This window comes from Euprymna scolopes, chromosome 33 (assembly GCF_053919585.1).
Source record: "Euprymna scolopes isolate OS-2025 chromosome 33, ASM5391958v1, whole genome shotgun sequence".
NCBI classification, from domain to species: Eukaryota; Metazoa; Mollusca; class Cephalopoda; order Sepiida; family Sepiolidae; genus Euprymna; species Euprymna scolopes.
This window is the reverse complement of record NC_136514.1, coordinates 71364318-71388464: the sequence shown is the minus strand read 5'-3', so window position 1 is coordinate 71388464 and position 24147 is coordinate 71364318. Positions and strand designations below refer to the sequence as shown.

At 34.0% G+C, this 24147-nt stretch overlaps 1 protein-coding gene across 22 annotated transcripts in view; it reads right to left on the bottom strand.

Moving 5' to 3' along the window:
- Nucleotides 1-2401: 2401 nt before the first annotated feature.
- LOC145258289 (uncharacterized) overlaps nucleotides 2402-24147 on the bottom strand; it is a 175922-nt gene continuing 154176 nt past the window's right edge. For all 22 annotated transcript variants that reach the window (XM_080116320.1, XM_080116312.1, XM_080116313.1 and 19 more), the window contains 2 exons: nucleotides 13485-14749; nucleotides 2402-8276 (listed from right to left, as the gene is read on the bottom strand). In XM_080116320.1, the coding sequence (XP_079972446.1) occupies nucleotides 4367-8276; nucleotides 13485-14749 (5175 nt within the window). In that variant the 3' untranslated portion in view covers nucleotides 2402-4366. The remainder of the gene's footprint in view (nucleotides 8277-13484; nucleotides 14750-24147) is intronic.

The window sequence follows — 24147 nt, the reverse complement described above, 5'->3', positions numbered from 1 at the left end:
ACATGAGAACAAAAAAATGGCTGTAATATCTCTTGAAGTCTCGACAATGACTTAAAAATGAAAAATTATACAATATAGTGGTAAAAACTCACCCGATAATTGTCACAGTAACTTGAAGCCGTTAAAATGAAATTCAATTATACTAATTAGTTTAATGTACTTGAAAACATTATAATTGTACTTTGAATCATGTTGTGGTAGCCATATTGGATTTCCTACTTACCATCTTGGATTTTTCACGGTGTAATGATGACAAATGATAATGTTCATCAGAATAATATTTTGCATGATGATAAAGCCTTACCTCCCATTTTTAAAAAATCTTTTTATAATGCTTCTACTTAAAGCCATTAAAATTAAACTTAATTATGCTAATTAGTATACTAATTAGTTTAATGTACTTCATCTGTAGAAAATTTCCTTTGATTTGATATGCTACAAGCCATATTTTGTTCATTTCTTGGAATCATGTTGTGGTGGCCATTTTGAATTTCCTGGTCGCCATCTTGTATTTTTCATAATGTTATAATGGGAAATGATAATGTCCATCAGAATAATACTTCCTAAATGTCCAGTGAACATCACATTTTTTTATACTTGGAATGGTCATAACTCCAGTTCTAATGAGCCGATTTTAAAAAAATAAAGATATTATTTCTTTGTTTTTTATACTCTTTTCAATAATGCTTGATTTGAGTTTATTCAATCTAAAGAAAAAATTGCTCTCTCTCTCTCTATATATATATATAAACATACCTAACTGTATAATAATAGTATTAGATTGACAAGAAGGTTCTTGTGGAATTTTTAATTTGGATTTCAAATGATGAATTTTCAAATAAGTTTTCTTTATAGTACCTTAACTTTATATATAATTTTTAAGAGGGTTTTTTGCTCTATCTAATCGTTTAAATTACAGTTGTTTTAAAACAATTGTTTTCTTTTCAGAATGTTGAATACAAGACAGAAAAAAAGGCAAATTTGTACAATTTTTTAATTTCAATTCAAGCTAGACCAAAAAGCTGCTGAAACAAAGCTTTTGACCCAGGAATCATTCCTGAATGCACAGCACAATGATGCTTTAAGAAATTTCATGGTGGTGACAAGAGTCTGGAAGATGATGAGCATAGTGGTTCGCCATCAGATGTTGACAACGATCAATTAAGAGCTTTAGTTGAAGCCAATCCAAGCACAACTGTTCAAAAACTTGCTTTTGAATTAAACATAATATATACAATGATTTCCAACCACTAGGGAGACTGGAAAGACAAAAAAACTTGATAAATGGGTGCCTGACGAATTGAATGACAATCAAAAGAAAGAAACGCTATTATGAAGTGTCATCTTCACTTCTTTTACGCAACAAGAACGACAAGTTTCTTGATTGTGTTTTGACTTGCGATGAAAAGTGGGTTCTTTACAACTGTCGACACTCAGCTCAGTGGTTAAACACTAGAGTAGTTTCACAACACTTCCTGAAGCCAAAGTTGCACAAAAGAAAAACATGCTTACTATTTGTGGGTTTGCAACTGGTCTCATCTATTACAATTATTTTTGAATGCAAGCGAAACCATTATCGTGGAAAAGTACTGGCAACAAATGGATGAAATGCATCAGAAACTTCAACAACAACACCCAGCATTAGTCAACACAAAAGGCCCAATTGTTCTCAACAACAATGCCTAACTACACGCTACTAAACCGACCGTGCACAAGTTGAACAAATTGGGCTACAAAACTGCCTCATCCGCCATACTCTCCAGACCTCTCACCTACCGACTACCACTTTTTCAAGCATTGACAGCTGTATGAGGAATGCTTTGAAAACATAAGTGTTATCAAAAACACCTTCAACAACTTTATCGCCAGCAAAACACAAGATTTTCACGCATTGGCAAAAGTGTGTTGATTCTGATAGTGCTTATTTCGATCAATAACTTTTTGTTTGAGCTGAGATATGGTCATCTGAATTTAAAAGTTAAAAACCGCAAGAACTTTCTTGTCAACTTAATAGATATCAGTATTACGATTCCCAAGAGTAGATGTGATTTGCCAAATACATTAGGTTACTTCATTATAATTGACACGGTTTGGTGTCAAGGCCACCTGTAGTCCCATATATGGGTAGATATTTGATTGGTTGATGTAAACATATGATGTTAATAGGATTTGAAGTGAAAGAATAGTTGCAGTTGAAACATGAAAGTGAAGTTACAACTAGTAAAGTAAAATAAGTAGAGGCACTTAGACTATGAGGATGATCAGTCCAGAAGCAATTTACAGTTAAAACTATTGTTACATTAAATAAAGTATATTCAAAGAAAAATATCTAGAAAACCTAAGCAGACATCTTGGTTTGGTGTTTTTGTGCATGAAGGGAAGAACAAGACTTGAAACAAAGTTTCTAATCAAAAGGTTTTATTTGAGATGGAAGAAGAACAGTTAGTATTATCTTTGCCTTTTTCACATATGACAAATAAAAACCGACAAAACGTCTTATTACATTTGGTAGCGCCAGTCAGTTGCTAAGGAGAAGTCCATAAACATTGATGAAAGACTAGAATCACAGAGGAGCTTCCTTAGATCCTTCAATCTTGGCAGTTCTATCACTGGTCGAAAACAAAAAACGCCTTCATCAAAAAGAAAAAAAAAATGTGGGTGGTGGGGGAGTTGAGTCCTACAACAACTGAAACTGGAGATGGGTTTCTGTTTGATAAGTCCAACATGTAGGCTGGTTGAAACAGAGTATGAAACAAAGAAAAATTAAGTTAAAAATTTTAAAAAAATTAAAAATAATAATTTCCCCCAGTTTGAAGCAATTTTTGCTAAAATTTTAAATAAGCTAAAACAAATAATTGCGCCGTCAAATTTGGCAATTTCTCCAGCTTTTTAGAGTTTGTTTAGAAGTTGAACAAGGTGAAATGCAATGGAGGAGATGACACCTGAGAGTTCATGAATATAATAAATATTCCTCATGATATCTGCACTGCCTTCAGAATTCTGATGCTTTTCATCTGGATAAAGATTTATATACACCCGATAATACAGCAGATGGAGGGGGTAGGTGTGCAAGGCACCCCAGGGAAATAACCAGGAGATGCCAACAGTAAAAAAAAAGGAAAAAAAAAGAAACTTATAAATCTAAGTAAGAGTTTCTACAATGGCCTGCAAATTAGACTGATAGGATGATCACACACAAAGACTAAATAGTCTTCTCACCCATCTGCTGAAGAATGGAGAGTTACAAGGAGCCTTGGGATTTACCAAATGACATTTTGCAATAATGAAAATCGACATCTGGTTAGAGAGTAAGTTGTTGAAAATCAAAGATGCGGGGTCAGCCAATCGATGGGTTTGTATTGCATAGCTATTTATTGGAGGGAGGCAAAAAATATTAAAGAAAAATCTTGAATGCATGTGTAAGTAAAAAGTCATCTCTATCTTTGCTGTTTCTTTTTTTGTTTTTTTTATTTTTTTTATTTTATTTTTTTTTTTAACAGGCTCATAGTCATTTCTCACAAGAATTTCTTGTATTTGAAAATCCTTTCACATAATCTGAATGCTTGTTGATTCCAATACAGTTGACCAATAACGGGCAAAGGATTTGAAGGGATATATGGATTCAAAGTGATTGGAAAACAGGTCAATTGCTCTTCTGATGACCCACAGAACAATTCAATTGTGATAAGCAAGGGTGACCGACTTAAAAACAAAAGAGGCAGGCTCTAAACGAGGAAAAAAGAAAAAAGGAAACTATCCTCTTACCCGTGTTTTATATGGTGGAAAAGTCCTCGGCTGAACATTTGCAGTAATATTGTATTAGGTTGAATATCACTGCACAACCGACCACGGTTTGGGAAGAACAAATAGTTATACACAAGATTGGGGACTTTTAGCTTTCTTGATCAATTAACTTTCTTTTTAAAGAAATTCCTCACAAAATCAAGATCTGCGCACACATGTCGATTATTAAGACCAACAAAAAACATCCATAGGATTTTAACAAATGACACGATTCAATCTAATTTACTGGCAACAGAAAGGGCTGGAGAAAGAGGAGTTTTTCCTAACATGATTAATTTTATGTAGAAAATTTTGTCTCATAGAAATTTGGAGATTTTAGAAAAAACATTTGAGGCCAAGAAAGTTAAGATTCTTCATTTATGACTTTCTAAGAAATCACTTGAAATTGAGCCAATGTTCCAAGACACATTTCACACTTAGAAGAGATTTTCAATTCAGCATTTCAACAATTAAAAACAACTTTTTTTTTTTTAATTGTTGAATAGGATTTTTTAAATCTTTCAAATTCCTCAAATTTTATTCATGTACATTTAATATAAGAGTTTTTTTGTTTTTTTTTTGTTTACATAGATGTTCTTGGAAACCTTGGTATCAAAACTTGATGACCTATAATAATTGGGCCTGGATGATGTAACTGAGTCAAGATAGGCTGGTGTGATGAATATGGAGATAACAGTTGGCTAGGGGCTGCTGCAATCAACTGATGATGAAACGGATGATGCGATGCAGCAGCAGCTGCCAGCGGCACGCCAGCAGCAGCTGCTGGATGGAACGCATGATGAAGTGCATGATGACCGGCCAATGGATGATGGTGGTGGTGGCGATGGTGATGGGCTGCTGCAGAATGAGGAATAGCAATCATGGGTCCACTAGCCTGGATAGGGAACGCTCCTTGCGACTGGAGTAAAGAGGTTGGAGGGATGATTAACTGTTGCTGGCTGAACGGAACCATATGCTGTGTAAAGACCGGACTGCCAGCATGTTGGGCATGGGGCAGCAAGATCTGCTGCTGTAAGTGCTGCGGTTCGGGATCTGGAAGGGCCAGGATTCCTGGCTGCTCATCGCACTCTTCATCGGACACAAGCGCGGAGACCTGACCTTCCATTTCCATCGACTCGTCATCATCACTTTCTTCCGGCTGTCCTGTATCCTTTAGGCGTTGCCGTCGTTGCTGCTTCATTGCATGTTTCTGAGCCATCTCCTGCAGGTGTTTGTACTGCTCTACCTGCTCTGGAGGGATAATGGGCTGCATGGGGGAAATCTCTTCACAGCTTTTCTTTTCATCTTCCTTTTTAGGCGGAGGGGGTGGTTGAGGAGGCGGAGATTTGGGAGGCGGCAAAGGTGGAGTCATTTCCTTCTCTACTGTATCAACAGCAACCTGAGTGGCTTGCAGAGAAGCTTCTATGGGCGACTGGGACATGCTTGCAGTTTCTTTGCTGGACTGCTCATGTCGAGTGACTGACCTTGGGGTGAAAGGCAGTGGCATTCTTGTAGCAGGATCTACCCCGCATTTCGGAGGTGGGGGTGGAGGGAGCGCATTCATGCGAGATACATCCTGCGTAGGAATGAGATGGCCATAGAGAGAAGGTGCACCAAGACGTGCAGCTGGCATACTAGGAATGTTGTTATTGCTGCTATTGAGAATGGGGGGTGGCGGTGGTGGGGGAGGTGGAGGACAATTTGTCATAAGAGATGTGGATGGTGGAGGTTGTGAAAGATCTGGAATTGGGTGGTGCATAAGGCAATCGCCAGCAGGAGGGTAAGGAGGTAAGGATAGGACGTGTGGTGGTGGAGGGGGTGGGGGTCGCAATTGTCCATCAATGCCACCGTCAACCTTGGCAAGCTGAGCATTCTCCACAATTTGGAAAGGAGGGAGAGGGATGTTTATCAGGCCACTTTTAGGTTCAGGTTCCCCTGGACCAACAGCCACAGGGAGATCTTTTGAGACAGCATGGAGACTTGGAACAACCTCAGCTTTGGTGAGAATGGGAGTGGGGGTTGTGGCAACAACAGCAGCAGCAGGGGTTGCGGTTTTGGAAATCTCTGCAGAGCACTTCTTTTCTTTACTTTTATCTAGCCCTTCTGCTGCAGATTCTTCTTTATCATCTCCGGGCATTATCGGTAAGGGAATTTTGGCTGGGTCTAATTTTCCACCCTTTTCATTTTCTCCCTTACCCCCAGATGCATGTTTGGAATTCTTTTTTGAATAATATCTACTACTACTACTAGTACAATCAGGACTGTTCTTGTGTCGGTACTCCTGCTTGGAAGGTTTATGCGGTGATCTAGAGCGAGAGTGAGATTTGTGGTAGGACCTCGACCTAGATCGGGATCTGGAATAAGACGTCGATTTGGAGTGTGATCGTGAATAAGAATAAGACCGACTCCGACCTCTTGATGCAGATCGACTTCTGGATCGGCTACTACTGCTTGAATAAGACCGGTGATGTTCACTCGAGTATGAACGGTATCGTCTTGACCTACTGTATGATCTGGAACGAGTTCTGGATCGGCGCCTGCTGACAGATCGCGATCGGGAATGTCCACGACGATATCGATAGTCTTCATCAGAGTAACTGCTGTATGAATACCGCCTGCCCCGGCGAGAACCGTGTCTTTCATACGATGCAGATCGTGACCGCGACCTCGACCGACTAGAAGAATGTGATCGTGAATGTCTGCGCTTAGATTTATCAGAGTAATGGGAATCTCTGTCGCTGTAAGATGAACTATAAGAGCGCTCTCTGCTCCGACAGTGACTATCGCTATGATGGCTTTCGCCAGAATATGACTTCTTACGTTTATAAACCTGTTTTGCAGAAGCTGGATGATCAGAATCACTTCCAGAACTGTTATGAAAAGGTTCTGCTTTTGGTTCAATTTTGACAGTGAAGCCACTCATCTTTGATACAGGGTTTGCATTGCTCTCCTGTTTCTCTGATGGACGAGACACAGTGGCTACTTTCTTTCGCTTTCCACTGTCTGTTGTTGACTTGGATTTAACATTCGCTTTGTTTTCATGAGCGCTCACATCACTGTCACTACTTGTATCCCAAGAGCCTTTATTGCTTTCGGGGTCGGCACGAGCCTCAAATATGGTTTCCATCTTACTCCAGGTATCCTCGCTCTTCAGGCCCGCAGGTTTCGAGGACAGCTGCTTCTTTTTGCTACCGACAGGAGAATCCACCTCCCCCGGTGGACGCTTTCGTTCTGTGCAGGAACCTGGCTTTGTAGCACCGGTTGCCTCTTTCTTTGGTTTCTTTGATTCATCAACAGATTCAAGCGTTTGGGGAGGATTGTTACCACTTCGTTTCTTACAGACAACATCTTTCTTTCCCTCTTCACAAACATTGGCAGGCGCCGCAGATACTACAGCCTTTTCACCCATCGCCCCACCCAACGCTACTTTTGGCTTGGCTTTTTCAACTTTGGAAACATCATCACCTGAAGACTCTTTGCCCGTTTTTAGCAAAAAAGGTTTCTTCATTCTCTTCGTTTTCTTCTCTTCGTCTACAGCAACACTTGCAGCAACATCTTCCTCACTCTCATGCCCGCTGCGCACATCCCCCTTCTCAAACTCACCTGTCTTGTGACGTTTCTTTTTAGATTTACGAGATTTATGCTTTTTATGCTTACTCTTATGCGAACTTTTCATTTTGCTAACGCCATCACCATCACCACCACCACCACCACCATCACCAAGACCTTGGTTCAGTTCTGCTCCAGTTGAGTGGTGGGATCTCTTCTTCTTTTTTTTCTTCTTGCGACTTTTACTCTTAGATGCATCAATTACATTTTTATCTTCCTTTTCAGAAATTCCATCTTCTCTTTTTTTACTGCTATGCTTCTTTCGTTTTTTACTTTTTGTCTCGTCATCAGTCTGACGCTGAGATGACAGTTTACGTTTCTTCTTCCGGGATTTCTTCACAGAAGTCTTTTCAATTTTAGAGTCGTTGGCATTCAACTGGATTTTCCCTTCCTCCTTGCCATCAGTATTGTTTAGTTGTTCAGTTTTTGACGTGCTAGCATTTCCATCAGATTTCACTTTTGCCTGATTCGGCAATGAAGTGCCGGTCTTGTCCTTTGTTAATAGCTCTTTAAAATCAAAGAACAGAGGATTGCAGCTGTATGTGATTGAAGGCTGTGTCTTTGTGTAAAGGATCATCTCAACAGGCCAATCTAATTCCAATGTCTGTTCCTTGTTTAGAACTTTCAAGAATGACAACCCGGCAGAAGGAAGTTCCTTATTACCTGCTGCATCTTTCTCCACACTTGGTTCGTCTTTCATGGCATCGGATTTGACAGCTACAGAATTAGAACCTTTCTCCTCTTCTTTACCAAATGGCACTGATGATGGGAGTTTCTGTCCCATTTTACGGTTAAAGGAAAAAGAGATACCACCTTTGGAGGCGTCATCTAAGGCATCATTGTTGTCACATGTGCTTGCAGGTTCAGGGACATTCTGTGGCTCTCTGAAAGAGAATGAATTTCATAGTTATGTATTTAATCAACTATTGAGTTCCAGTTAATTTATTTTGATTAAAATAATTTAAGTTTTTAAAGCTAGTTAAATTTTAAGAAAAAAAAGTCAAAATTATCATTTTCTTCTCTTTGTTAATAAATGAGAAGTGTTAAATGATTCAGCAAAATTGGTTATGCAAAATGAGAATAAATTGAGTTTTAATGTATATATTTTAAAACAGCAAACATTTCTATAAAAAATTAATTGAACTATTAAACATCCAACAGGATTAGAAACAACACTGACTTGTAAATAAATTTGAAAGCGTAATTTACAATATTGTTTCTTTTGTAAGCTATTTAAAAACAATTTATTCCAATGAGGAGGGAAGATAAAGGAAACTAAATGGTGGAAAATTGATGAACCGTTTTTAATCACTGTTGAGAGTTACAGAGAGATGCGAGCGAGTGAAATAGAAAGCACATAAAATAAGAGTGAGGACAAAAACAACATACAAAGAGAGAGAGAGAGAGAGTGTAATAGAAAGAGAGAGTTGTTTGGTGTTTAATAGCTTTATCAACCACTTTCAAGGCCAAACAAGTTTTGTTTTATTTCAAATCAGCATATATGAAATGCAGTTTGGTTTTATGCCAGAACTAAGGATCACTGGTGCTATATTTATTTCGAGACAAATAAAAGATGAGAATATTGTAGATGCATTTTTGGTTTGTGAAATCTTTTTGTTTTGTAGAATGGGGCTGATTATTATTCTATTTTTAGATTTTCCACAACAGTCCAATTGTTTGTATGATATTTAATATACCTTATTTGTACAGCGCTGAAAAGTTTTTCTAGGTTGCTTACTTAGAAGAACTGGGATCTTAGTGATTCAAAGTCTTTATATTCAATTAGTATGTGTTTAATGGGCACAAGTTTTCAACATGGTATACATTTGGGGTCTTCTATTTTTAATAAGTTAGTGTATAATGAACGTATGACCTATACGTAATCTGGCTAGAATTACATTTTCCTTTCTCTACTTCCTTTATCACAGTTGCTATTCTTTGACAATAGATATGTCGTGTAATTTGTTATTAGGGCAGTTGTCCCATGCTTTCTGACACTTAGTGAAAATGTACTAGTTAATGGTTTGTTTAAAGCCTGTGTATGGAATCTTCATTTTAATTGCTTCTTTAGCTGCTGAGTCAGCTTTTTCATTTCCATGAAGTCAGTGTGTCTAGGTATCCAACAAAAAATATTTTATTTAATACTTCTTGATAATATGGTTATTTTATTTAATGGTCTCTTTATTAGTGGATTGCTTATATCTTGATCTTTTATGATAAAAGTGTAGGTTTAGAATCTAAGAAAATTATACATTTTTCTTTATTTCCTTTTCTGAGTTTATATCTAAGGCTAAATCAATTGCTGCGGCTTCTGCACTATAAATGAATATTTTATTGAGTAAGTGTTTTGGGGATTTGGTTTTGTTCTAGATGGCAGCACATTCTATGTTCTCACCTATTTTGGACCCGTATGTGTAGATGTTCTGGGTAATTTTGCTAGATAAAGAGGATTTCTTCCTGAAATGTGGCAGGGTTTGTTTTGCTCTTAGGATGGTTTGCTAGTTAGATTAATACAGTTAGCTGGGTTAGAAACCAGGGAGGAATTTCCGATGAAGTATTATGTTGCATTAGAGAAGAGTTTGAGTTTCAGTGATAAGTTTTTCAATACATAAACTAAAATGTTTAATAGCCTTTGTGTTTTTTTAACAAAGAGGTTCTTGCATTGTGGAAAGACGATGTGATTGAAAGCAGAGTTTGTTATGCAAACAGCAAGTCTGGTGCACTATTCTATTGCTAGTTTTTGGATTAGCGCCAAAGGAGTTTTATGAGCCTCTATGAATAGGCTTCCCAGTGGTGAGATAGTGAAGGCCTCTACAGCAATTCTCAGATGTATACGTTCAAGTTCTTTAAGGTAGGACTTGCGTGCTGCACCATAAATGAAGGATCCGTTAAGTTTGTATCTGACTAAGGAACTACAGAGTTGGAGTAGTGTTTTTTTTTTTTTTTCTGCATCCCAATTTGTATGAACTAATACTCTTAGTCACTGGATTCTTTGGTTACATTTGGATTTTAGCTTTCTGATATGGGAAATGAATGTTAGTTTATTATTGAATAATATATCCAAAAATGCATGTTGGTCGACCATGTGAATGTCAGAGTTATCTAATTTCAAAAGAGTCTGGATGCAATTTTCTAAAACCATTTTCAGTAGATCATTTATTTATTTTGTTTATGGAAAATTGTAGATACATTTCTATTGTGTTTCTATATTTGGAACAGTAACAAATACAAGTCATCCACATATACTAAGCAGATAATTCCAACCAAGAGATTTTTTACAATATTGTTAATCATTATGATGAAAAAACTCACAGAAAGGATGCTTCCTTGCAATACTCCTGTTTCTCAATCTTTGATGCTTGTTAAGGTGCGTCCTAGTTATACTTGGAAATTCCTATTATTTATGAAGTCGTTTATGAGTATAGGTAGTTTGCCTGTTAGTCCTAGTTCTTTTTAAGTCCTTTATGATTCCATACTTCCATGTTATGTTGTAGGCCTTCTCTAAGTCAAAGAAGACTTTCAGAGAAAGGCTTCTCATACAAATGTTTTTAGTTGTACTAAGTGGTCTAGAGTGCTTCTTTTGTTTTTAAAGCCGAATTAGAACTTGGTGACAAGGTTGTTAATTTCCAGGTACCATACAAATTTTTCATCGATCATTCTTTCAAATGTTTTACATATGCAACTTGTTACAGCTATTAGTCTGAAGTTGGTTTGATCTGATGTGTTGTCTTGGTGAATGTTATTCTGGTTTATAATGTTTTTTTTGTATGGAAATAATGGTAGCTGTTTTACACGGTATTGGGATTTTTTCAGATATGGTTGTAGATTTCTAGTTAATAACTTGAGGAAAGTTGGGAGAGTTGGTTTAAGAATTAATAATGTATATCATCTAGTCCGACAGTTGTGAGATTTTATAAAAGCTTCTCGTAGCTCATGAATGGAGAATGGTTTATTTTATTAATTTTTTTTCCTCTTTCTTCCATATGTTTTGAAATGTTAGAGATTGGTTTTGATGAGAAGAAATATTTGCAAAGTTTTCTGCAAGGAGATTTGCAATTTCTTCTTTAGTGGTTGCCATTGAGTTATTTTGTAGGAGAGGTTTTAAAGGTAATTCTTGCTTTTTCCCAGTTATTTTGTGAATGATTTTCCATAGTTTTGGTTTGGGTATTAAAAACAAAATTCTTCCAGGTTGTTCTTTTTGCCTTTTATAGTTCTTCTTGTTAAGGTTCTGAGTTTTATTTTATTTTATTAAATTTTCTGTTTCAGGTTCCTTTTTGAAGCTTTTCAATGCTGAGTAACAGGCACAAATTGTTTTTTTACATTCTTTATTATAGAGTTTTATATTTTTTGTTGAAGGTGCGAATCTTGGTATACAATCTTTGGCTATTTCTGGTGAACTACGAGGTATTATCTTCTTCAGTAGTATTTGTGTCTGAGGCTAATTTATTCTAGCATTTTCTTTTTAGTTTTTCTCAATTGGGCTTATAAAGGTTCCATTGGGTTTTATTTCAGGCTAGTTACTGAAACCTTCCAATATAATTGGAAAGTGATCATTTTTGCATAAGTCATTGTATTCCAGGGCTAGTGAGGAATCGGCAATTGTTATATTAATGGCGGATAAAGTGCTAGTACTTGTGTGTTGATCATTGAAAAGATCAAAGTTTTCTTGATTGGTGAGATTTTCGATGATAGAAAAAAAGAGTAATACAAAGAGACTGCTGCGTTACTTTGTTAAAATAATTAGATTAATTGTTTTGTTTTTTCCCAAACATAACCAAAGTGTAGATTTTTGTAACATTGTGGCATGCATTTTGTATACTGAAACTATACAGGGAACAGCTTTTGTGAAATGAACGCTGATTATTTCAGTTTTACCATCGATAATACTTTTTTCTCTTTGTTTAATACATCAGCACAAGACACGATATTGTTCAAATTTCACATTCTGATTACATTACAGCCACCAAACTAATGAGATCTTTAAAGCAGTAGAATAGCAGATGCTAAACTACAAATCCCTAAATGTTTGATCAGTAAGTTGTTAAATAATAGCTAAATATTTAACAATTAGAATAGAGCAACTAAATATAGAATTCCCAAGTAGAAATATTTACAGTTTTATAGGTGCAATTAACTGTCAAGATTGTTTACATTTCTATTTCATGTATTAATTTATATTCACACAGAGTTGAAGGTGACAGCACATTTTCAGAAATTTTTTATATATGCAAGACACTTAATTCTAAAATTTAGGATTTTTTTCTATATTTTTTTAAAATTAAAATTCTAAAAGTTTGCTGCCAGATTGGCATTTTTTTTCAGGGTAAGTGTAGCTTATTGGGGCCTCTTTTCTTTTTGTGGAAGTAGTGTGGACTTCAAAAATTGTATTTGATCTTTTCTTTTGTCTTTTCTTTAGATTATTTTATAAAAGGCAGCTGTCTGTGTCCAGATAAAAGTCAAAAACAAAAACACCCACAAAGTATATTCTTACTATATTCTAATGTTGCTCTGGCGAATACCTAAAATGTAAAATATTATCCATTCTTTATTGGGGGTCAACTGGACTAGGTTTCACCAAGGAATGAATCCGTTTTTCACTCATTGTTTAAATTCAAAATATTATTTTATCTCTGAAATTTAGAAAGGAAATTCTAAAAAGCGTTTTAGTTCCATTTTTTTATTTTACGAAACATGGCAACGTTATTTCAGCGATAATCATTTATCAATTCATTTTTAAGTCTCAACATTTTTTATGAGTCATCACTCAATGATTTTAAGAAGGTAAAAAAAAATTTCCAATACTTTGTGCTCAAAACACAACATAGGTTATTTTTTTCTACTAAAAGGGCTGTTATTTTATATATTTTTTTTTAATATGAAAAACTTGAGAAACTTTTATGATACATTAAGGGAATTCCAAATATTATTTTTTCCAAAAACTTTTGCAAAATATTTTGACCTTTGTATAACTTAAAAGCAATTATTAGATTAAAATTCAATCTGTCAAACAAACATGACTAGAAATTGGCAATTATAAACACAATTTTTTAAAGTTAAAAAGGTTAATGATTTGAAAATAAAAACATGCTCACTTGTCAGTTATGGTTGAAGGTTGATTCTGCACTTTATCAGCTGCACTGTTCATGTTGGATGTGCTCGTTTCAACTTTGGCTTCAGGTTGAGCAGATTGTACAGTTTTATTACTGTTTGCAGTATTAGTATTATTACTGACAGGTTTTAAGGGTTCACTGCTACCTGACACGCTAGGGCTAACGTTGGTGGCAGCAGCAGGTTTTACTGCTGGCTTTACTGTACTATTTCCCCCTTGAGGGCAATTCTTGTCATTAACAATTGAAATATTGTCCGTAGATTTCACAGTTGTTGCATGATTGAATGTTTTTGTAGCAGATTGAGTTGGTGGAGTTGGTGCAGTCGTCACATTTACAGCACTAGTCTTGGCAGTCACAGAATGTGGGCTAGTTTTGTTTACTACATCTTTCTTGCCACTCTTGAGAACAGCATCATTAACAGGGTTGACCTTGGTCGGCTTTTGTGCAACTGGTTTTGATCGAGGGGTATTCAAACATGGTTTCATATTGGGATTTTCTGGAACTAACGGCCTTTGTCGCACAACAGGAGAATTAGTTGGGGTTGGTCTTCTGATATCCCTTTTATTCACTGGACACCCACTCGGCATCCGTACGGGCCGGGGACCAGGTTGCCGTGGTGCAATGCCAAGCGGTGGCCTAACAGCAGTGAATCCACTCTGTGCCATCGGCCGAGGATTTCTCACATTCATAACTGGAACATTCGGAGGACGACCAGCATTGAATAAATTAGCAGGCATACGGTTGACAGGTCGTTGTGGGTTAAAATTTGTTCCAGGTCCTCGTCCCCGCATTTGCACAGTACCTGGAAACATACCGCCTGGTGCTGGATTCGATCTCATATTGGGAAAGTTTGGGCGATGACTGATATTGGGAGCCATCTCAACTGGTCTACCAGAAATGGCAGCAGGAGAAGGATGATTTGGCCTGGAAACCATGTTATTGGGTTTGCTAGCATTTGCAATGTCCCTCGCTTTGGAAGACGAAACATTTGCCTTCGATGCAACAGGTCCAGTTTTGATGGGGAGAGCAGAAGCAGACGTTGTGACAGTTGCAGTGACTTTCTTCAATGCATTCTTTGCGGCACAACTGTTCTTGCCAGCACTTCCTTCTAGGTCACTCGTTCGGCAAGGCCCGTCAGGAGGCTTTGCCGCAGTTTTCTGTGCTGTTGGTTTTCCTGCATTGCTACTGGTCAAACCACTGACACTCGTGCACTGAACAATGGAAACTTGGCCGCCACTGACAACTTTCTGAAGAAAAGAAAAACAACAATGTTGTTAGCATTTTTTATGCCTTTAAATTTGAAAGCCAAAAAATTTTCACAATACAACTTTATGCATTTATATACAAAATTAGCTGAACTCACATGATAATAGAAAGTCAAGCTGAGAGTTTTTTTTTACTATGATATGATTTCATTTTTTTTCATATGTTCACAAATTAAAATAGCTTTTATTTTAGAAGCCGACATTCTATTATCTTGAAATCAGTTTTACAGTTTTGATAATAACCTTTAATGACAAGAAAAGCTTATCTTACATCAAGTATATTCCATTTAACAAATTAAACAAAGTGAACTATAGGGGGTAGAGAGAGAATTTGTGTGCAACAAAATTTGTCATAAAAGGATATTTCAAAAACATGAAAATCTAAAAAGCATAATGTCCGTTAAAAACGAATAGCAAATTGTAACAAATATGAAAGATAAAAGTTTCCCCATTTTGAAAGCACCAAGAAGATACAGGCAAGCAAAAGATACTTTCAAGGTTGGCTTAAAATAAAAAGCAAACTGTTTGAAAGCATCTTTACACAATTAGATAACCTCTCTGGTTGGCCTTCAAGAAGATTCAATAACATGTAGCAAAGGTAACAAATCCTAAAAACAACAACAAAAACAATTGAAAACAAAAAAAATATTTCATAAAACCAACTGTGATTGACTAGAAGTGAAAAAAATATCATGCTGATAACATTCCTCACCGTTTAGCATGATTTATTAGCAAAAAAAAAAAAAAAATGTCTGCAGAATTTTAGTATTAAACTCAAACACTGATTAGTATATAAAAGCCCAAAGATCTATCAAGTCAGGAGGAGCAAGCAAATATTAACTATGAGCGAATATAAATAGAAATGTGTGGAAAAAAAAAAAAAAAAAAAAAAAAGGAAACATTCTGAATGAGATAGTGTTGGGAGGGGAGGAAGGGTTGCTGAGAAGGGTGCAGTGTGTGTGTGTGGGGGGGGCTCAGATTGCAGCATCAAAGCTTAGATGTGATCTAAAGGCACTTGCCAAGGGCAACTTCACAAGAGGACATCTGCAGTAAAAATAAATTCTTTCTTGTTAAATGGGAATGGGCAAAACAAATGTCGAACATCTATTATATCAAATGAATTAAATGTTGTTTCGATGTGTGTGTTTGGCTAAAACTACCAAAAAGATATATTTACAAACTTGGCATCAAATTTCATATAACCCCAAGCCAGTTATGTTTCAATTTGTTTTTTTCACTATTAGTGGTTTAAAAAATAATACTGAAATTAGGTAAAATGGGTAGTCAGTTTTGGTTACGGATGAGGTCTCTAATAAAACCTCCGGAGAACCCGTTTTTCATCGCCATGACACACATAACCCACTAGTATGTGTACATGTTCTAGTGTTTGATAAGACAGGTCCCTTCTAAGAATTAACCAGCAAACACAGATATGCCGACCAGTATCTAGCAGCTATCTGATGACCATAGCCACTGCGTCTGATTGGCAACCAAACTACAGCCTTCACTTTTTCTATGGAAACTCTGGCAACAGGTGGAATGACACACCAGCCAGATTAATGTATCACCTTTCTTCTTTATGAACTCTGCTGTAGTTTGAGATTAATGCATGAGAAAAAGAAATCACTAATCTGCTGATGACTTTATTATATTGAACCCATTGCTAAAGAAAAAGAAAAACATGGCTAAGCATGTGTAGAGAGAAATGGAAGTTTTTCAAGAAAGATGTCAACAGCTTTTCTCATTTTTATTGATGATGCTACCCTCCCCTATAAATGCTAGAGTGTTTATTACTTAGTTAAAAAAACAAAAATACAGAAAAATCTTTATGATGTACATACTCATCACAGAACGGAAATGTCATATTCTAAAAAATCATATGAATTGATCAAGTAGTTTTTTTTTACCTGATTAATTTATATTATTCTTGGAATATGGCATTTTTGTTCAGTGTTAGGTCTGTACATCATAAAGAATTTTTTTATATATTTGATTTTTAATCAAGTGTAATTTTAAATAAACACCAATGCTAGGTATTCCTACTAGGAATGACTAATTACAGCTATAATGGTGAAAAATCCCAACAGACGATGAGAAATATAAGCATTTTGTTGCAGTTACATTTGTGAAAATTATTTCTGAACATCCTTATTCTTTACATAATCCTGTTAAATGAACAGATGGATGATGAGGGAGGTAGCAATTGAAAAAGGAGTGAAAATCAAAAAGTAAATCTCATATTTCAAAAACTAAGTGGAATAAAGTTCTTGTCCAGAATTCCCCAGATACTGAAAAACAAAAATAAAGAAAAATCTATATGTAAATACTTGTGATAAAATGAGATCATGCTAATCTAGTTTGATTTTAAAATTAGGAAATCAAATTTCATGAGTATCCAAGGAGTGACTGGGGGGGGGGGTGAACAATAATTCATACTTACTATGCTGTACTGCCTACAAATCGCTTAAATATGATTTTATAAAATAAAACTACTTGATCAATTTATATGATTTTTGAAATATGATATTTGCATTTTGTAATGCGTACGTACATCATACGATTTTTTTTTTTTTAATATAGAATATCCTAAAGTAAAACTATGAGAAAAAAAGTCTTATTTCTATCTTTATAAAATTAGTTATGTTTATATATTTGTTAGTACACAAGCCTAAACTAATTAACTGATTGTTATAAATTCTGGACCACATCTATTATAATACTTTAATATGATTATATCTTGATTTTAATGCTCATAAGCACAATTTAATGCTCATCCTGAGATGGGTATTCTAGTTTATTATATAATAGAAAGTTATATCCCGCCTGTGTGTCCAGCTGAAAGGTCACAAACTATATGATATACACTTAAGAAACCTTAGATTATCGAATTCCGTATGATCACGAAATGTTGATACTACAATATTCATTCCCTTAGAGTTACCAGAGAGCAAATTAGTGGTGGGGCTCATGAGAAAAACAAAAAATACTTTATAGTCTAGCTTTTTACATTATGTGCTCTCTTACATCACTACCTATTTTTATGGCATCACTTCCTTTTTAAATTAGAAATTTCCTTTAAATAATTTAATTTCTAGGGAGAAATTTCCTTTTTACAAATTTTATTAGTACTTGTTCCAAAAACTCTGAAATTAGATCAATTGCTGATACTTTTTTTGTTTTCTTTATTATATTGAATCACTCACTAAAGAAAGTTAGGGAGTTGTAAAAAAAAAATGTAACTGAACATAAGTTTTAAAAGATTTAACACATTTTTTCTAACTTGAAATAAATTTAAAACCTTCAAATTAAAAAGATTTCATTTTAATCTCCAACCCAAAGTTGTTTCAGAGGAGGCGGAGGAGAAGGAGGGGAGCAGAGAGAAATGGAAAGGAGGCAGAGGAAGAGTATTTTCATCAAGTGATTTGCATATAGTTTAACAGATTGCTATGAAATTTAGTTGAATGTAATAACTAAATAGTTTCATACTTATATACACAGACATGAAAGAAGACACCCATATCTTTAATAACAAAGACTGCTGTCAGAGAGACCTGAAAAATCATACCAACATTAAAAATGGAATGCTGAGGTTTGCAGCAATTTGCCACTTCAGATTGACCTATAATATAATCACTCTGAAAGTCCGAGAATTATATTTCTTTGGCTCTTATATTTAAATGGTGATATATGATGGACATATTAAAATCTGAAATAAAATATTGATGTTTCAAACTTTTACTGCTGCTTTTACAGATTCAAGTGCTATCTATTAGCAAAGAAAGCAAAAAGATTATTGGTCATGGAGAAAAAGTATTTTGAGCTGGACTTCTGATCTGACGAGACCTAATCAAGTTCTAAATCATGCTTATCTCCAACAAAATAAGAGAAAGTTGTCTGAGCTGGGATAGATATGTAACGCACAACAAATGACAACACGAGCACAAAAATGAGATTCCGGATCAAGGACGCTGGGAAAGCCTGAGAGAATGGCTGAACAAATGTGATTGAATACTTGATAAAAGATCTCAAGATGGTTAAACTTCTCCCTCACCAAGTCTTGGCGATCTATGTTCAAATCTTTAAACATATTTGAATCATTTTTTGCATGATGTCTATTTATATCATATCTGGGTGCGTGTATATATATTGAATTCTGTTGCTTATGCAAATTAGTGTTATTTTTTTTTAATTTGATCCCTTCTTAATCCAACAAAATTATATATATATATATATATATATATATATATATAAAAAATTTTGTTGGATTAAGAAGGGATCAAATTTTAAAAAAAAAACAACTAATTTGCATAAGCAACAGAATGCAAAATATCCAATTAAAATGTGCACGCAACTTCTAGGTGGTGACTGATTTAGTTTGGAAATTGTATAAACACAAAATGTTAGTTGAATTAAAGATGAGGTACAAAAAAAATGTAAATGTTAAAGTTTTCTTCCTCAATTTCCAACTCTCAGTGTTTCATTCAGACGATGACGTTTTCAAACGAATCATTCAATCTGTATGATTTGATGGATTCCCACTACAATTATAATGAGCTGATTTTTAAATTCATAGAAATCGTCAAGCATGTGACAGAAAAAAAAATGTTTGTGTGCATGCACCAACATTGATGATGAAAGGTTGACATCTTGAAATATAACATGCAATGTTTGGATGAAGAAAATTGAAATCCTGAAATTTATGAAACATGCTGATATCATAAAATGCAATTATATAAAAAAAAAAAATATTACGCAATGTATCTAGTTTTAACTGTATTATAGAATCATAGTGATAATTATGTCATATATATATATATATATATATACACACACACACACACATACATACACACAAACATTATTACCTACATATGTGAATACATATTTCTGCTGCAATTCCTTTAGAAGGCCAGCATTTTCAGGTTAGATTTTTTTTTCAACTATTGTGGAAAAATCTGGCCAGAGGATGCTGTTCTGATAAACACTGAATTTACATCTAAAAACTATAGCAATACAATCATTATACATATATGTGTGTTCATCCATATCTTTTTCGATTTTTGACACAAATAGCGCTTTTTCTTACATAATACTTGATTCTGGTTTGTTTGTTTTAGAAGGTAGTCAAGAACAAAATGTATTTCCATTTACTTCCTTCTAGAAAATACTGATTTAGTTGGAATTATTTTCATATAAATGCCATCTTTAAAAAAGGGGATGTAACTGTATTTTAACAGTTTAAAAGAAAAGAATTGCAAACCACTATTGAGCAAGAGCAGGTAAATAGAGCTAGTATTTAGAACATGAAAAATCAGTTTCTCAGAATCAGAATAAAGTTAAAATCCAAGATTTTTCAGAGCTTGCATTCAAATATAGATGGATGCGTGTGATAGAAATACACTGAATTATTAAGTGAGAAAATATAAAATAGTAAATATGCTCTAATGAGAAAAGCATTCTTTGGAAATGCAAAAATTAATAAAAGTTTGAAGTAGCAACTCATGATAACCTAAATAATAATACAAAAGTTGTTGATGGAAGTAATACAAATAATAATGGAAGGATAAAATGTCATTGTAGTTAATCTTGTATAATGTTCAAACATTTTTATTTAACATAAATTTTCTATCAGATTCTCAAAGTCAAACAGCAATTCATCTGACATTTATATTTGATTCAGACTAGCCTATTTGTTTTCTTAATCTTTTCATTATGTTATTAGTACAAACATTTTATTTCACAATGAATCTTTCTGAAAATAAAATGATCAAATTGTGAATATTAAATGTAGTTGTCCCAAGCAAAAATTGGCAGCATGAATTTAATCAGAATCTTTAAAATGTAAAGTATTCCAAGTAAAAATAAAAACTGGTAGTATTAATCCAGTCAGAATCAATCAAGTGCCGTTCTGTTCTTGTGTCCAAGCAAAAAGCTATGAAAAAATTCAGTGTCCAAATCTTTGCATTCATTTGGTAACATTGTACCAAAATTATTGCAACAGTGACATGTGTTCTTGCAAATGAGAATAATAATTAAATAAATGAAAATTTCAAGCCTCTGCTCCAAAAACAAGAGAAAATCATTTTATTAGTGAATTAGTTGTACCCGGTGTTGCCCGGGAGTTATTTTACTTTCATTTTTGTTTTGCTATTTTTCTTTTTCCTTTAAGCAAACTTTTTTTAATTAAAATTTTTAAAGTTTAAAAGTTTAATTTATCATTTGGTCATTAAATTACTAATTGAGTCAGAGTGTTATCAAACAAATCAAGCAAATGTTTGAAATTTCTATAAAAGGAATAACGGTAAGAAGCTTCCAAAACCAATTTGAATGATTTTCTATTTTAACAATTGAATACTTTGATTCATATTTCTAAACGATCACACAAAATAGTTGACACTCTTATTTATTATTTTTTTTTCAATTAACAAAAAGTTAGAATGGTTAACAAACTGAAATTCATTATAGTGGATCCAATTAATTTGCAATTACACTTTTAAATATGTAAGTTATAAGTGAAAATAACACATAGGAAATTGTATCATAATATAATTTCAAGTTCATTAGATTGTATCAACTTCTCTACAAGTTAATAAAGTGAAAAAAAAAAGCAGTGTTTTCAATGATGCAGTTTACAAGCAATAGAAATAATGAAAAGAGAGTGCTCCCATCCTCCTCGTGCCAATGAAACAAATTCTGCCACAACAAATGCACTGGAGATAAGAGCCAAGACAAAAATCTTACTGAACAGGTGTGAAAATAGAAAGACACAAATTGGGAGGTGGGTGTTGTTGGAAATAAAAAGGTATGGGAGGAGGGGAAGGGTCAGAAGATGACAGAGTATGATTCTAAACCAATCAACAAATAGGAGGAATGCAAAAAGGGTGTCTTGGAAGAGAGAGATTTGAAATGGCTAAAGCAGACTGGTGAGAAATCAAGATTCTGTTTACAGAGTTATAACAAGGATGATCAAAGTAGAAATGTTTTAAAAGCACCTAAAGCACACTACAAGAATATATATAAGAAACAAATGTCATGTAAGAAATCCACACAACAGAAAACTAAGTACAGAAATAATTTTTTTTTTTTTTTACTAATTAACACATTTTAAGAATTAAATTGGTTTCATTCTCAACAATTTCTTGCAATAAACAAATGAGAAAAGGTTTGAAAGAATAAAAAATCTAAATACAATAAACTAATAATCTTCAAAGTATTCTTTTTTGTTAAGTTACCAAAATTTTCAGATAAGGATTAATGATTTTGATTATTCAGACTATTATTCTCATCTGAGGTATTCACAGCTTTATGGTCAATGTAACCTCCAACTGTCTTCAGGCGCATTTAAGTTCTAACTTTTTAGTAAAATCTGAAAAACGGTACAGAATTTCATAATAAACCTCTTCATTAAATCCACAGGGGTAGATTGTTCGCATTCAATCAGCCATAATCAGCTGAAAGTGTTACTTTGTTATTATTAGTGAGTATCAAAATTATGTATAGGTGACTGCATTTGACTATTAATTTTCCAAGTTTGAAAAAGATTGGAGGTTGCATTGACCAAAAAAGGTGTGAATAGAACGACTGAGATATGAATAATAGTACGAATGATACAAATAATAGTTTATATATATATTTTCATAAAAATGCAAGTAAAATGTTTCAGACAAACGACAATATATATGATTATTCATTTACTAGGAACACGAGAGGAGGAAGTTAGGGGGGGGGGCACATATTTTAAAATGAATATTAAAAAGAGAAATTCTAACAGCTAAAGTTATTAGAGAGAAAGCAAAAAGTACCAATCGAAACTGACCAAAGTTTGATCATTAAAGTTTAGACAATTTTATCATCAACAGAAGATTCCTCATATTGCCTTTTTAAGAAATTTTCTAACTTATTTTTCTGCAATAACAGAAGATGCGTGTTAATATAATTAGCCTTTAATAAGAAAATAAATCTTTTATTTTTATTTTTAAATGTCCTTGTCAATGAAACTGAATTATTTAACTTGTAGAAAGATAAAGATAACCAAAACAATTCTTTCATTCCTATTCACCCAACCCCCGGCTGCAATCAGAGCAAGAAAGAGGAAAGCAAGAGATGGATACAGACTGAGATAGAGATGGATATATGTAGAGATGGATAGAGCGGGAAATGGGCGTGTGTGCACACACAGAGTGAAAGGGCAACACATGCACAAGTGAAACCCCCTTACCCTTTTTTTATTGCACACAATGAAGACAACAAAATGATTGACAGACCAAATGACAAAGAAAAATAAATTTTAACGTTATAAAACAAAAACAATGGGAGTTTAAAGAGTGAAAACAAAGACGTGCTTTGATTTGACCCTTGAAAATTGGATACAGAAAATTGAGAAAGTATTAAAAACATTATCACAGGTCATGCATAAAAACATTTTTTGGCTTTATGGGGATAAAAAAGGGGGGGTCAGTATGAGAAAAAAGAAATTATTCACACAAAGAGCATTTAACGTGTTATGCTGACAACACAATAACATTTACGACAACAAAAGAAGTTGACAAAACAAATTTAAAAAACATTTAAAATTGGTAGTTTATTTTTTTTTTGGTTTTAAAATTCTGATACTTTTTGAATCTGTCAGGAAGCAAGGGCATCAACAAACATTCTGATCCCCACAAAAACGAATTATCAGTAAAATAAAGCCTGCTTTTAATATAGGTTTATTATTATTGTTGTTTTACAGATGATGAGATAAGTAAAAAGATAAGAAATAGCATTAAATACTCAACAAAGCCACCACAATTGAAAGCAAAGATATAAAAAGTTTCATATAAAAGATAAAAAATACTTAGACATTAATAATTATATAATATATTAACTAGAGAAAGTGTTCTAACTGAACACATTGTTAAAGCACTAGAGTGTCAACCAACAAATCGTGATTTGTAAGGGGGAGTGGCATACACACAATTTATAAAGGGCAAGAAAATAAAGAGAACAGAATAAGTTTTTTGTTTTTTTAATCTAACTTCATTCAACCAAAATAATATTCAAACAATAAAATCTACTTCCAACTTCTTCTATTATTTGCCCATTAATCCCCTTTGGGGATCTCCCCTTTTTTTTAATCTTTTCAATTCACCCCTTAAAAAACAAAAGCACAAAACAAACAACATTGTCCAGAACACGTACACTATTAAAACAATATCAACATACACAGAAAATTCGCATAAGAATAACAGTGAGATCGAAAATTCACTATTTTTAAAATCGTATAATTTATGAATCATATTTTTTTACAAAAAAAAGAAACAAAAGAGTATGTAAACAATATACATATCTCCATCAATGTTGAAAATAATGTCCTTTAAAATTGAAGAAAGCTGTTCAAT